At 45.5% G+C, this 14,936-nt stretch overlaps 1 protein-coding gene across 1 annotated transcript in view; it reads left to right on the top strand.

Moving 5' to 3' along the window:
* Window positions 1-4,940: 4,940 nt before the first annotated feature.
* Window positions 4,941-14,936, top strand: part of DENND2A (DENN domain containing 2A) — a 72,249-nt gene continuing 62,253 nt past the window's right edge. Inside the window, exons 1-2 of the mRNA XM_028106179.2 lie at window positions 4,941-5,014; window positions 8,002-9,165. Of these exons, the coding sequence (XP_027961980.1) occupies window positions 4,941-5,014; window positions 8,002-9,165 (1,238 nt within the window). The remainder of the gene's footprint in view (window positions 5,015-8,001; window positions 9,166-14,936) is intronic.

Genomic DNA, 14,936 nt, shown 5'->3' with positions numbered 1-14,936 from the left:
GGCCTGGTTTAAGCGTTTGGTTCAAGAGTGCAGGCTGCCAGTCTGCCAAAACCCCCTGTGTTCTGAGGCGCTGTGTAGCCTTTTGCCTCCTGCTTCAGTCTTCCGTCTTCTTCCAAATGTGAAGAAATAGGTTTGCTTTTGAAAATACTCCAAAATCAAAAAAATAAAGGTATTATGTAAAATACTAGAGCAATCCATTTCGTTGGTTTTTTTTTTTTTTTTAAACTGTTTTGCTTGAAGAAGACAAGAATGAAGCCTCCAGAGGCTCGGAGTGACCTTCACCGAGCAGCCTGACACAGCCAGAGCTGCGTGGTCGTGACAAGGCCGTTCTTCCTTCTCAACATAGTTCCTGAAAACAAACACCTTCCACCTGTGCTGGCGGTGAAGAATGCTCGGTTGAGAAAAATAACTATTTTTGTTCTACAGCAATTGTTGTGGTTCCTTCTCAATTTTGTGTTTGCTGTTTATAAACTGATAAAAATAACAGTTACTAGAATCATTAAAGCCGAACAACTTATAGCTTTATTTGCGACACAAGGCAAAACCATTTAAAATTGAATTGTATTAGTGTGCAGTCATTTGTGATGTAAATTGTATTTTTTCATTCAGTATATCAAGTATGACCATTTTATGAATCAAGTGAATATAATGTGTATTTACCTATATTCCAGAATTAACATACTAACCTTAAAGCAGTAGAGAGCACTGGAAAATTATAGTTGTGTGTGTTTTATTCCTCACTCCATCTCCTTCCCCTGCCCAAATTTCTTATTTTTGTTTTCACTGAAGATGCATATATTTTTGAGATATAACTCACATAAAATTTACCAGTTAGAAGTGTACAATTTAGTGACTTGTAGTTATTCACTATATATTGATAGTTGTAAAGCTATCACCACTAATTCCAGAATATTTCTATCATCCCCAAAAGAAACCCTTACTTATTGACAATCAATCCCAGTTCCCTTTCCCTCTATGGACTAGCCCATTCTGGACATTTCCTGTAAATGGAATCATACAGTATGTGGTTTCTTGTGTCCAGCTTTTTCACTTACTATATCTTCAAAGATTCATCCATATTGTGGCATCTAACAGTACTTCACTTATTTTTATGGCTAAATAATATTCCATTGTGTATATATATATATATATATATATATATATGTATATCACATTTTGTTTATCAGTTGATCGACATTTCCAGATTTCACTTTTTATTTAAATCACTGTTTTTGTTTTAAGATTTGGGGAAAACCAGTCTCTCCACCCCTCACTCCCCGTGGCTTATTACATGTCCAGCTTGGTTTTCTAGTAATGTCTAAAACAGTAATATCTGAACTTCTTTTTGTAGGTGACTTTGATAGCAACATTTCTGTAGATCATGTATTACTTCCCTGTTGTACCATAAAAACCCCAGCAGAGTTAATAGGAAGAATGTTATTAATGTTGGTGAGAGCTCAGTGGCACCCTATATAATTTGTAGTATGATAAATGGACAATTAATCAATGCTCAGAATAAAACATGAGCAAAGCTCTGTTAGGAGTGCGAACACTCTAAGAGGCCAGGCCTCAGACCACAAGTAGCTGTCTCACTGGGCTCCTGGCAGTGGAGACTACACTGGCTTCACCAGGCTGGTTCCCCAAATGGCAGCGGAGGGAACAGAGCAGGCAGGCAGGCATGGGCAGGATTCTGAAGGAGCTGCTTCCCCCCTCCTTTCCCTGGTGGCCGCACCCCCTCCCTCCTTCAGGCACCCTCAGGCTCTCCTGTAAGAACTGTGTTCAGGAGAAGATCTAATATGGTCACTTCCTCCTTCCTACGCGGGGGGGGGAGGGGGGGGGCACTTTATATCTGTTTTAAAATCTTGATGCGCTCATGGGGAGATACTTGTTTTTTAATTAATGACTTCACCTTTTAGTACTCCAAGACCCTTAAAAAAAGAAAAATGGTGTTCTCAGAGGTCAGACTGGAACTTTAAGCCTTCGTGGGTAAACATAAAGGAATTATAAAATAACACAGGTTTTTAATCTTGTAATGTCAGGCTGAAGCAATTATGTTTTCTGTGGGTCTTTGAGATGGACTAGAAGCATCTCACTAAAACATATCTTCACGTACCCATCATTGAGCTTCAGAATTGTGTATGACATTTTAAATTGAATTAAAATTATTAGTACTAATTAAGCCCATCTGGTGAATGGGAAGTTCTATTTTTATGGAAAGCAGTTGAGTGGGAAAATGTGTTTTTATTAGTCATGCATTCATTATACCTCCTGGAAACCAGTCTGGATCACAAGGCCAAATTGCCCAGGAAGAAATAAAGAATGTCGGGTTGTGTAAAAATCACCCGAGGCCTTTGATTGACCGTATTTAAATGCAGCTTCAGGCCAGTGCCCAGACAGTGGGTTTGGGGACATTGGAGTGGTGCCCTGGAGTCTACCTGCCCGAGGAGGTCCGCCAGAGGACTCGAACAGATTCCCGGTGGACCACACTTGGGGAAATAGCTCCATTTTGTAATCCCAGATCTACAAAGTGATAGCAAAGTTATGGTAATATAAGTGACAGAGTACTTCCAATCAGCAAATTAGGCTGGGCTTATCACCTAATTAATGATTTTTAAACATCATAGGTGAAAAAGGAAGGGTCATAGTTTTGTGGAGGCAGCATTTTCTGTTCCTCTGTGAATTCAGAAATGCTGGCGGGCTGATTGCTGAGTGGTGGGGGCGTTCTTTGCTCCCTCAGTTCCAGCCCCTGAAGCCCACTTGAACTTGCTTTTCAGAATATGGCGTCGGCTATTTCTCTAGAGACCGTGGTTTTAGTCCTCGAAGTTATTAGTGCCCGATGGGAATCGAGTTCACTTCAGTACCATATTGTTTACGTGCTTCTGTGACCTTCAACCTCAGACTCCATACACGGTTCTCTGTACATGAGACACAATGGCTTTTGTCCCTTTTGGAAAAGCTCTGGCTTTCTGGAAAGTATAGGGAAATTGTTCTCTTTTGGGGAAAGCCAGATGCCAGGGCTGATAGTGACCCAAGCACAGTCTTGGGTAGTCTCCCTGAGGGCAGAATCTTACTCATCCTTGAGGCCGCAGCGCATCCTGCACAGAGGCTGGCACCTGCTCCTAGAGCCAGGGAAAGGGGTATGCCTGCTTGAAAGAAGAGGGTGGGTGGAGAGAGTTGCTGCTCATGCAGAATAAGGCTGCATCCCTGTGGTTGGCTGTGTGGGTGCAGAGTGCCGGCATGAGGGGGGCGGCGGGGGGAGCGGCCACTGTCCTTGACATCCAACAGGCCCTCTGCCAGATGCAGGACAGAAGGGCAGTGTCTTTCAGTCCAGCCAAATGGAGAGGCTCCAGAAGCTTTTCGTTTCTTTTTTTTTTTATTGAAGTATAGTTGACCAGAAGCTTTGTGGAACATTATGAGAGAGGCGATGAGTTCCTTCCTGTTCTGAAAGGCCCTTCAGGGCTCTCTTCCATAACGGGAGGGGAGAGTCCTGGGCCTGACTGCTTTAAAGAGCTGGGCTTGCTTTCAGCACTGCCGTACCCCCAAAAGGTAGGATGCCACGTGACTGGGTAAGGGGCAGCTGAGCTCCGTGGGCAGGCCTAAGCTCTGCCCCCCTCCCCAAACTCACACCTTCTTGGACCAGCCTATTCCCTTCCTGTCTTTTCAGCTCACCGGGCCCAACCCCCTTCTTTTTAATTTGTTACCCAGAGCTCACTCTCCTTTTCTTTCCTCTTCCTGCTTCTGGCCTCCCTGTCCTTGTTCCCAGGAGTTATATGCATGTCTTGAAGTCCAGCCCTTTGATTGCTTGCAGGATGGTGATGCCTAGGCCAGGAATTTGGGCAGCCACCCTGTCACCTGGCAGGGAAACTCTCCTGGGAGAGGGGATGGGAATCTTGGAACTTGAGAGGGATTCAGGAGAGGGATTTCCTTGAGGGTCAGTGGAAAAGAAATGTGAATCTCCAGTATCTCAGTACTCCTTGAACCTTTAGTCAAAGAGTCACCTCGTCCCCATCAGGAGGGACCAGCCATGCAGTGTTCATGCCTTACAGAAGACTTGCATCTCCCATCCTGTTGGCGTTCTCCATTCTCCCATGGGGCTCATCTTCCTAGCCACGTCCACCTGAGCAGCGTCCTTTTGTCCTCATGTTGAAGACACAGAGTTCTGATGGGCCTTGCTATTGAAATTATGCATTTTAATCAGCTACTTCCCTTCCTTTGAATGTCAGGCACTGGCGTATCATAAAACCACTATGGCGCTGAGGCCACTGCTTTGGCATCCGCATGGTCCTTATTATTTGGCAGGTTTGAGGCGCGTGGGATTCCTGGGTTTGCCAGAGCCACCTACTTTTCCTTAGACCAGACAGATGACCTAGTGGCTACGTGTTTCCTTCCCTGGGTTTGCAGCCGCTGGGAGAGGTTCTTCCGGCAGGGCTCCAAGGCCAAGGACAGGGTGCGTCCAGGCCTGCCTGAGGGCCAGCACAGGAGTACCTCTGTGTAGACGTTTCTGCTTTGGCAGGTGGTATATTTCTTGTTTCAAGTAAAGAAACAACTCATGTCTTCTTTGGGGACTATTGCTTATCACAGGTTTTAGAGAGCCTGAAAAAGTGTCAGGTTGTGCTGGTATTTATGTTTTGCTTACACACGCGTGCACCCGCGCAGACACACGCGACATTGGCATGCGGTCTGAATGAGAAGAGGTTGGTTGGTATGGGGTCTGTATCCAGGAGGATCTCAGGATTCTGTGCCCTTGCTCCCTCGCCTGGGTCAGGGATTCTGAAGGGTGTGTTGCCGTTACACATCCCCCCCCCCCACCCCGCCCCACTCCTGGGTGGACTCTAACAGGGATAAATAGTTTGGGGTGTGGGCCCTAGATTTGCTGTCGTGACTCACTGAGTGTGCATCCCTGTTCCCCCAGGCGACTTGGAGCTCTTCTTGGTGCTGACATGATGACAGTGTGCAGGCCAGCCAAGGGCAGCCACATCCAGACTGAAAGCCTGAGCTACAAATTGGCTGACAAGTAAGAGCTTTTCTCCCCTGAGAGTGTAGACGTTAGCCTAGATTCTCCACTTCCTTCCTTTCTCTACTGCCTTTCCCCCCTCTCTGTCCCCACTTCCTTGGACTAAGGACGGGTTCTTTTCCGAGTCCTTGCGATGCGCCGCCTGAAAATCATCCCCACGCGTTGCAGAACCTGAGACCACAGTGGTCAGTGGAAGATCTGACTAGTGCCCAGTTGCTGAGAGGACAGGCCCATGGCAGCTTCAGGCCCTCTCCCCATTCCAGCCAAGGATTTGTTTTCCTAACTACTAGGATGCATGGGCTCTTTAATTATCCTTGAGCCTTACATCTTTACAGCTGCATCTGTCTGCAAAGCCTGTTTTGCCCATCCCGTCTCAGCAGTGCTGTTTTCTCTCCAGATGGAGCCCTTTCCTCTGACTCTCTGTCTCATACTCTACGGTGGGCTTGGTGACCACAGCTCTGCACCCCAGTCCCTGGTCCCTTTTGGGGCCATAGCGTCCTGGAAACAGGACCTCAAAAAATCCTTGGGTGCAACAACCACATGGAGAGGAGCCTCTGCCTCTGGCTTCATCATCCTGGCCTCTCGCTTGAACTTCATAAATCCATGCAGTCTTCCAGCAAGCCATCCTTCTTCTCTTTCAGTTTTCACATAGGCCTCCGTGATTGTGAGGTCACCCCAGATGTCTGGGATCTTAGACAATAACTGTAATCATTGCAACAACACTCCTTGCCATTTAGTAATATCAAGAATTAGAATGTGTGCTGTACTCTGGGAATGTTAACATATATTGACTCATCCACTCATTCATCTTACAAGTATTTTTTGACTATCTGCTGCATACTAGGCACAGCAAACAAGATAAATTTGGCCTCTGCACCAGTCAAGTTCCAGTCTAGAGAAGGAGGAGAGAGTTACTTATTTGGGGTGGGGGGTAGAGGGACAGGGAGACCTCTGAGATCGTGACCTGAGCCAAAACCAAGAGTCAGATACTCCACCAACTGAGCTACCCAGGTGCCCCGAGAGTTCTTACTTTAAAATGAAAAAAATACAGACAAGATTCAAACCGAGGTCCCTCTGACTTGAAAGCCATATTTATCTGTTGTCAGTATTGTTAACAGTACATGGGTGGCTCAGTCGGTTAAGTGTCCGACCTATGATTTCGGCTCAGGTCATGATCTCATGTTGTGGGATCGAGCCCTGCCTGGGGCTCAGTGGGGAGTCTGTTGGAGAGTCTCCCTCTCCCTCTGCCCCTTCCCCCAATCATGCTGCTCTCTCTCTCTCTCTCTCTCTCTCTAAAATAAATAAATCCTTAAGAAGAAACCAGTATGTATGATATATATGATTATTGTTATATCATCCATTGTCATTAAGCATGAACTAATGAATTGTGTTTTTATGTGTCTGTCCTGTCATCTTGCTTCTAGTACTGTGAGAGCAAGGGCTTTAACTTCTGCCTTTTGAACTCTCAGTAAAATATCAACAAACTGATTCTGCTTTTGCGTCTGACTAAAATCTGAATTCATGCTAATGTCCTCAGTGGTGACAGGACAATTAAAAAATGTGTTTCTCTTTTGTAAGCACTCTGTTATGCATGCTAATTGTTTATTTAAATAAGGAATTCTGCTTTGATAGCTGTATTTAAAATATGAAAATGTGTTTGCATATTCACAAGTTTCTAATTTATGCTGTGCAACCACAAATAGCAATGCAATTTACGTGTTAATGTCCCAATGGAGGGAGAAGTCTTCATATAAACAATTATTAGTCTTTGGAGCAGAAAGCTAAATAGTAACAGGATGCGTGAAATTGCTAATTATTCATTCCTCACTGTGAACCTTAACTGGAGTTTCAGAATTCCTATATAGTCAGATCTATATATTCCAGAAATGTGCACCGTGAAGATGGTCTGTGCATCCTTGCTAATCTTGGCACATCCAAGATCACTCTGCTTAGTTATGACCTTTGCTGGTGGAAGAATGTTTTGCATTCAGAAACAGATACTCCCGTTCTCATTAGACTAGCTTAAAAATGTTTTTCTGGTTTTCTTTCAAAAGAGCTTTTAACATCTTCATGGCATTGACTAATCCCCTAAAATCACATTTGGAGGCATATGTCCCCACATGTTTGTTCTAGGCCAGAACTTTAGCGATGATGGAAATATTCTTTTGCTCTGTCCAATGTGGATGTCACATGTGCCTAATGAGTACCATGTTCTACTACTCTGCCATTGTTCTAGGTGCTGGGGACTCAGCAGTAGCCCAGATAGGCCAAAATTCAAAGTAATCCAGCAAAACAAAGCAATCCCTGTCCACATGACAAACCAGTCTAGTAGGGCTCATGTTCTAGAGGAGGTCCAATTCAAATGCAGCCAATAATTTTGGCTTTACCTACTCAAGTCAGGAGAGCTTATGAAGCCCAGAATTAGCAAACATTGTATGACTTATGGCATTGTTCTAATTTTTAAATAGTCATCGCAAAGGCCCATCCGTTGATTACAGAAGCAGAGAAAATCTGGACAGTGTAAGCTTTTGCTTCAGGAGATGTTCCCTATTTTCATCAGGGAAACAAGCTAACAATAATGATAATAACATTTATTTACACTCACAACATGCTAGATGCTCAATATGGTCTGCCTCTTTCAGTGTTTTCAGCCACTCTGGTAGATATGTATTATTATTATTCCCATTTCACAGATGAGGACACTTAGGTTTAGAGAAATGAAACAGTTTGCCCAAGGTCACACAGCTGGTCAGTGGTTGAGTTAGGCTTTAAACTCAAGTCTATTGCATTCCAAAATCCAGTAGTTCCTTTCATTCCACAATACTGTCTTCCCAAGAAGAGCAAAGTGATTCCTTAAAGTGGTGGTTTCAATGTTTGTGACTTACAACTAGCATATAGCATTTATATCTAAGTTCTAGCCAGTCTCTATGACCAGCCGAGAACAGTGACTAAGAATCCATAACCCAGTGTTTGTCTTTCTTGTTCAGGGTCAAGGTGGAAGGTCCAAAGGCTGGGGAAGACCCTCGAAGGCTGCCATTTAAGCCCCCCATTCCTTTCCCAGAGACTGATCAGGATTCACCCCCCAGAAGAAGCTCATTGGAAAGACTCAATAACCTGATGCTAGAGTCAAGAGTGGACTGTTTTCAGCAGAACATGTTCAGCTCAAATATGATCATCAGCGACGCAGCTTCAGATCTCAGTGCTAAAGAAGCCAGCAAGGCAGGCAAGAGGCAGCTCAGTGGCATTCAGAACCCCTGCCCTCCTACCCGAGGCGGGGCCCTGCACAAGCCCCTCAGCATAAAGGACAAGATATCCGAATGGGAAGGGAAAAAGGAGTTGCCCCCTCCTGCAGCGGGCAGGAAAGCAGATGGGCAGGAGGACTACCTGATGTCCTGTGTGATGGGGAGGAGAAGCAGTGACGGTGTGAGAGCGTGGCTCCCGGAGGTTCAGGATGGGACCAGGCCCGAGACAGAGAGCAAGGAAAATGAGAGGAATAAAGGGGTCATGAAAGTCGGGGGGCAGGATGCAGAGCCAAGGCAAGACCTCAGCCAACCAGCCGGGCAGCTGGCACCCAGCTTGGGCCGAGGCCGAGAGCCCAGGCTGGGCAAGCAGCGCTTTCCGAACGATAGCCTCTCTGTGCTGAGGCAGGTCAAGAAACTGGAGCAGGCTCTGAAGGATGGGTCGGCAGGGTTGGATCCCCAGTTACCGGGGACTTGTTACTCCCCACACTGCCTGCCGGACAAGGCTGAGGATGGGCCCGCCCTTCCTGAGAACCGTGGGGGCGGGCGTGGCTCAGAATTCAGGTCCTACCCCTGGGACCTGGAGGCTAGGGAGCCCGCTCCTGAGGCCGCAGAGGAAAGGAAAGGCTCGTGCAGGAGGCCCTGCGACCAGAGCCTGGAGGGTGTGGACAGGGGCTCGGAGGGCTCCCCTGCAAAAGCCTTCATCAACCCCCTGCCCAAGCCCCGGAGAACGTTCAAACACGATGGAGAAGGGGACAAGAACGGGAACCCAGGCATCAGCTTCCGGAAGGATAAAAGGCACCTGCCTCCTCTGCCTTCTCTACCTCCCCCGCCCCTGCCCTCCTCCCCCCCGCCCTCCTCTGTGAACAGAAGACTCTGGACTGGGAGGCCGAAACCCAGTGCTGACCACAGGTAGGTGACAGCGGATTCTCTGCTCCAGTGGTTTATGTGGCATCACCACTGCTCTCAGGCGAATTACCGGTTTTATTAAACGGAGGGACCTTGTAGTTGGTCGAGACCGTTCATGGCTTGAGACAGTGTATTGATGAAACCTGGAGACGTGATAAGCGATGCCTGTGTTTTGTGTTCTCTGTCCTCAAAGTGAGTATTGGCTTTGAAAATGTACCTTTTGGACATGATAAGTACTTGTATTTCTGCCACTAACCAAGACTTCAACGGAAACTCAGTTAACTCTGGCAATGGACTAATTCATGCTAATTGACACTCATCTGCCACTACTGTCCCCCACTAGTGCATGGTGCTTCCAGTGTCCCCTGGCTCCTTTCTTCATGTTTTTTCTTGGTATGAGCTCTAGAAACACAGCCCGGGTCTGCCTCGACCCTGTCGCCATCTATCTGTGTGACCTCGAACAAGTTGTTCGACCTCCCAAAGCCTCTGTTTCCTCAATTATACATAAAGAGGCACACCCTAAATATTTTCTAATGTCAAAATTGTACATAAGATAATAAAGCATGTGCACGCTTGAAGGTCAAATTTACCTGTTGGAAACCATTTCTTCTCTGCTTTGAGAACTAATTTCTAGCCCATTTCTGGGATGTGCTAATTGGTTTGATCCCCACTAATCTGGAAACCAGCCACAGAGCAAAACTCAAAACCGTTGTTTCTGCTCTGGTCACCCACTCTGCACCTTCTGTTTTCCCCTTGACTCCCTGCAGTTGGGCTTTTGCCATTTTTCCTGAAACTGCTCTTGACACAAGGCCACCTGTGACCCCCCATCTCACTATATCCAGTTGCCAGTTCTCTGTTCTTTTCTTACGTGACATCTCTTGGCGTTGGAGGAACAACTTCACTCCCTCCCTGGAAACACTGCGTTCACTGGGCTTCTAGATCACCTACTTTCCTGGGGGTCCTGCTTTCACACACTGCTCCTTCTCAGTTCCATTCCCCTCTCCCTTCGAGTGTCAGAATAACACCCCCGACACACCATCCTGGGTCAGAGCAGGCACTTCTCTCTTCCATCTGTCTCACTCCCTAAATGAGCTCATTCAGTCCCATGGCTTTAAATGTCAGTTATATGCTTATGACCCCCGCATGTATCCCTACAGCCCTGGCTCCCTCTTCCAGCGAAGGTTTGCAGAGTCATCCCCTGCAGGGGTCTCCATTTGGTTATCTAATAGTTTGGACTGAACGTGTCCAAACCTAAATTCCCAATCCAGGCCACTGCTAAGCGTCTCCTCCCCAGATAATGGCCATCTTATTAAATGGCATCACCCTTCGTTGCACTTAGGCCAAAACCTAGGAGTCATTTGTGATTCCTCTCTTTTTCACACAACCCTAATCTAATTTATCAGCAAGCTGTTCGGTTCTAGTTTTAAACATTATCTTGAATCTGACTACATCTGCTCTACTGCTAGCAGCTTAGTTGTCTCATATCTACCTCCCACCCCAGTGTACTCCTCCGTAGCAGCCAGAGCAGTTTTCTAGAAATACAGTTGATCACGTCACTCTCCTACTCAACACGATCTGTCAGGTAGGGTTGTTTCGGCTGCAAAAAACATAATTTCTTATGTTCTCTTCCAAGGGAAAAAGTTTGCATATTCCAGATAGGTAGGTAGGTAGGTAAGTAGATAGATAGATAGATAGATAGATAGATAGATAGATAGATAGATAGAAAGAAATTATGTCCTTTAGGGTGCCTGGGTGGCTCAGTTGGTTAAGCGACTGCCTTCAGCTCAGGTCATGATCCTGGAGTCCCCGGATCGAGTCCCACATCAGGCTCCCTGCTCGGCGGGGAGTCTGCTTCTCCCTCTGACCCTCCCCCCATCTCATGTGCTTTCTCTCTCATTCTCTCTCTCTCTCAAATAAATAAAATCTTAAAAAAAAAAAAACAAAAAAAAAGAAAAATTATGTCCTTTAAAAAAAAAGAAATCATGCTATATATACTGTTTTTTACTTAGGATATCGTGGAGATCTTTCAGTGTTACTATTTTTTTTTCACCTTCCTTTTTTATTTTTTTAAAAGATTTTATTTATTTGACAGAGAGAGCACAAGCAGGGGGAGCAGCAGAGGGAGAGGGAGAAGCAGGCTCCCCACCGAGCAAGGAGCCTGATGCGGGGATCATGACCCCAGCCAAAGACAGATGCTTAACCGACTGAGCCAGCCAGGCACCCCTTATGATTTAAAAAAAAATTTGGGGGGGGCAACTGGGTGGCTCAGTCGTTAAGTGTCTGCCTCAGCTCCTTGCTCCTGCTCAGCCAGGAGCCTGCTTCTCCCTCTCCCACTCCCCCTGCTTGTGTTCTGTCTCTAGCTGTCTCTCTGTGTGTGAAATGAATAAATAAAATCTTCAAAAAAAAATAAAAATAAAATAAACTAATAAAAAAAATTTCTTTTTTAGAAAGAGAGAGAGAGTACTTGAGTGGGTAACAGGGAGGGAGAGGGGCAGAGGGAGAGGGAGAATCCTAAGCAGGCTCTAAGCCCAGCACAGAGCCTGACACAGGACTCCATCTCACGACCCTGAGATCAGCTGAAACCTTGTTGGATGCTCAATTGACTATGCCACCCAGCACACATACTTATCTTTTTACTAGGAGTTTTAAAAATTAGGATTGAATGTTAGATTTTGTCAAGTTACTTTTCAGTAGCTTTATATGATCATCTGGTTCCTGTCCTTTGACCTATGAATAAAGACTTTATGTCCTAATATTAACCCATTTTTATGTTTTGGGAATGAACTTCCATTTGGTCCTGGTTTGTTCCTCTCTTAATATACTGCGGAATTCTGTTTGCTAATATTTTATTTAAGATTTTTGTGTCAGGGCGCCTGGGTGGCTCAGTTGGTTAAGCGACTGCCTTCGGCTCAGGTCATGATCCTGGAGTCCCGGGATCGAGTCCCACATCGGGCTCCCTGCTCAGCGGGGAGTCTGCTTCTCCCTCTGACCCTCCCTCCTCTCATGCTCTCTCTCTCTCTCTCATTCTCTCTCTCAAATAAATAAATAAAATCTTTAAAAAAAAAAAAGATTTTTGTGTCAGTATTCCATAAATGGGACTGGTCTTTACTTGACCTTTATTTTACTGTCTTTACCAGGCTTGGGTATCAGTGGTATGTAGGATCTATCAAAGAACTTAGAGGCTTCCTTGTTTATGTTCTGAGAAAGCTTGTATCCATCTCCGATTCTAAATCCTTTCCCAAACTCGTGCCAAAGCCCACGTGCCTAAGTACTGGAGTGACCTTTCTGCTCGTGACCCCAGTGTGTTTCGACAGCAGCTCTTCCATGCCCTTTCTGGGCTGTTCTTCCAAGAAGGCCCCCTCTCTCAGGGGCAGGTTGCGTCTGGGATATCAGAGTCTTTCCTCTGTGTCATCACTGGGCAGACAGATCAACCTGGTGTGCAGTTATTCCCATTATCTTTTCTCTCCTAGCTACCATCTGCTCTTTGCAGTCTTCCAGCATTCTCTTTAAAACCAGCTAAAGTTACTTAGTTTCAGTCCAAAGATGAAATTTTTCTTGGCCAGTTTGAATATGGTTGCATCAGCTGTGTTTTAAGCATTTTGGCTTTGGATTTTTCCTTTTGTTTAAAATAGTACAATGGGGGTGATTAGGGCACGATGTTCATTTTCTGCTTTAAAAAAAAAATAAAGTGTACTTTTTATTGTGGTCCTATCTCTTAAAAAGAAGAGGCTCAACTCAGAATTTGGCAGACTCACCGCCCTCTCTGAGGCGGGAGAGCCAAGCCAAGGCTGAAGAAAGAAATGATTAAGGATTTTGAGGTTGGGAGGGTTTAGAATTACATGGCCAGGCTGCACACTTCAGAGAACGTATTCGGCTTATTTTCATAGGCTGATGAGTCCACTTCTCGGGAGCCAAACCAGTGGACTCGGATTCTCAGTTTGAGAAAATGTCTTGTTTCTTTTCATTCTCTTCCCTTTTTTCTCCTTTCTGTGTTCTCTCCCCTTCCTCCTTTCATCCCTTTCTCCTTTCTTCATTTCTCTAAAGCCCCAGGAAATTAAATGCAAGGACTTGTGCCTTCGATCCTAAAATGGGAAATGAGAAACCCTTAAATGCCAGGAAATTCCAAAGATAAGGTCCCTACAGCAGCATTCACTTGGTTGTGTATGTTCTGTGGCATGTGCTGAGTAACTCTGGCAGGAATGCCTTAAAGCCAACATATAACGAGGAAAGTTAGTATTCTGTAAGCGTAAGCAGCATCCTGAATTCACATGTATCTATATGCCCCAAATGTTTGAACTGAAATGCAGATTTTTTTTATTATGTCATGTTAATCACCATACTGGAATGCAGATTTTTAATTTTAGTTTAATTTGATCCTATGACGGAGTTTTTAGATCTTTATGAAACCAAATAACGATGTTGACCAAAATTTCAGCTTTTCAACTAATTATTTTGGCATTGTATAGCTTTAGCGTAGGACTTGCAGAACTTTTGGAGGATGTGAAACCTTGGTCATTATATGGCTGCCAAATCACATGCCTGCTGTTACTGATTCAATAATTTCCATCTTCTGCAGGACTGACTGGGATCCCCAGAGTCGTCTGGCTGGACGGCATCCCTCAGCTATTACCCAGTTAGTGGCTAAGTTAACTTAGCAGCCACACTGTGGTCTGTCCCTGTCATTATGAGTCTGTCCCAGTCAACATGACATCCATGAGGCAACTTTAACTGCCATGTCTAAAAACTAAGTGTTTGGGGGCGCCTGGGTGGCTCAGTTGGTTACGTGTCTGTTTTCGGCTCAGGTCATGATCCCAGGGTTCTGGGATCGAGCCCCACGTGGGGCTCCCTGCTCAGCTGGGAGCCTGCTTCTCCCTCTCCCTCTGTCACTCCCCCTGCTTGTGCTCTCTCTCTGTCAAATAAATAAATAAAATCTTAAAAAAAAAAAAAACCAACACTGAGTGTTCAGGGGCACCTGGGTGGCTCAGTTGGTTAATTGTCTCACTCTTGGTTTTGGCTCAGGTCATGATCTCAGGGTCATGGGATCGAGCCCTGTGTTGGGCTCAGTGCTCAGCAGGGAGTTATGCTGAGGTTCTCTCTCTCCCTCTTCCTCTGCCCCTCCCCCCACTTGGGCGTGCACACTCATGAGTGCAGTGCTTTCTCTCTCTTAAATCAATAAATAAATCTTTAAAAAAAACAACCATGAGTGTTTAAAATCTTCAAAGGGGCAAATTGTTTGATTAATTTGAGACTTAGAGCAAAAGTTATTTGAAAGCGTTGGAGAAGCTTGATTCTGTAAATTCATTTATTTTAATGGGGGTTGCATTAGAAAACAAAGAGATGAGAATGAAGGGGTGGGGGAAGAATAGAGAGGTTGGTTGTTACTCTGTATTAGAGCAGTGACTGTCAGGTCTTATTTCCCATTGGAAGTGGAAATGGTTGGATGTTAGACATGATGGTGAATGGTGAATAGAGATGGTTCTTCTTCTGACGTTTCTGTTTTGGATTCAGGATAGAGATAAGCAGAAACCCAACGTGAGTAGCTGTAGCAATCGATGGAGTGGGTCACCAGTAAGAGTGTGGGCTGAGCTAACATAAGCATTCTCCCACTTAGCGCCCTACTCTGATCACCTAGTGGCATGAATGCCCTTCCCGAGGGTGTGGTGGGACATGGGGAAGAGCTGCATGTGGTCGCAGGGGATGGAGGTAAGAAGAAAGTCTGTGGCAGCTCCAGGTGGATGAGGGAATCAGAGCATGGTTTTTACAGTTTCTAGCCC

This window comes from Eumetopias jubatus, unplaced genomic scaffold (genome assembly GCF_037043125.1).
Source record: "Eumetopias jubatus isolate StellerSeaLion01/CBP00866 unplaced genomic scaffold, mEumJub1_p1.0 scaffold_14, whole genome shotgun sequence".
Taxonomy (NCBI): domain Eukaryota; kingdom Metazoa; phylum Chordata; class Mammalia; order Carnivora; family Otariidae; genus Eumetopias; species Eumetopias jubatus.
The sequence above is the reverse complement of the archived record's forward strand: the minus strand, read 5'-3'. Positions and strand labels throughout refer to the sequence as shown.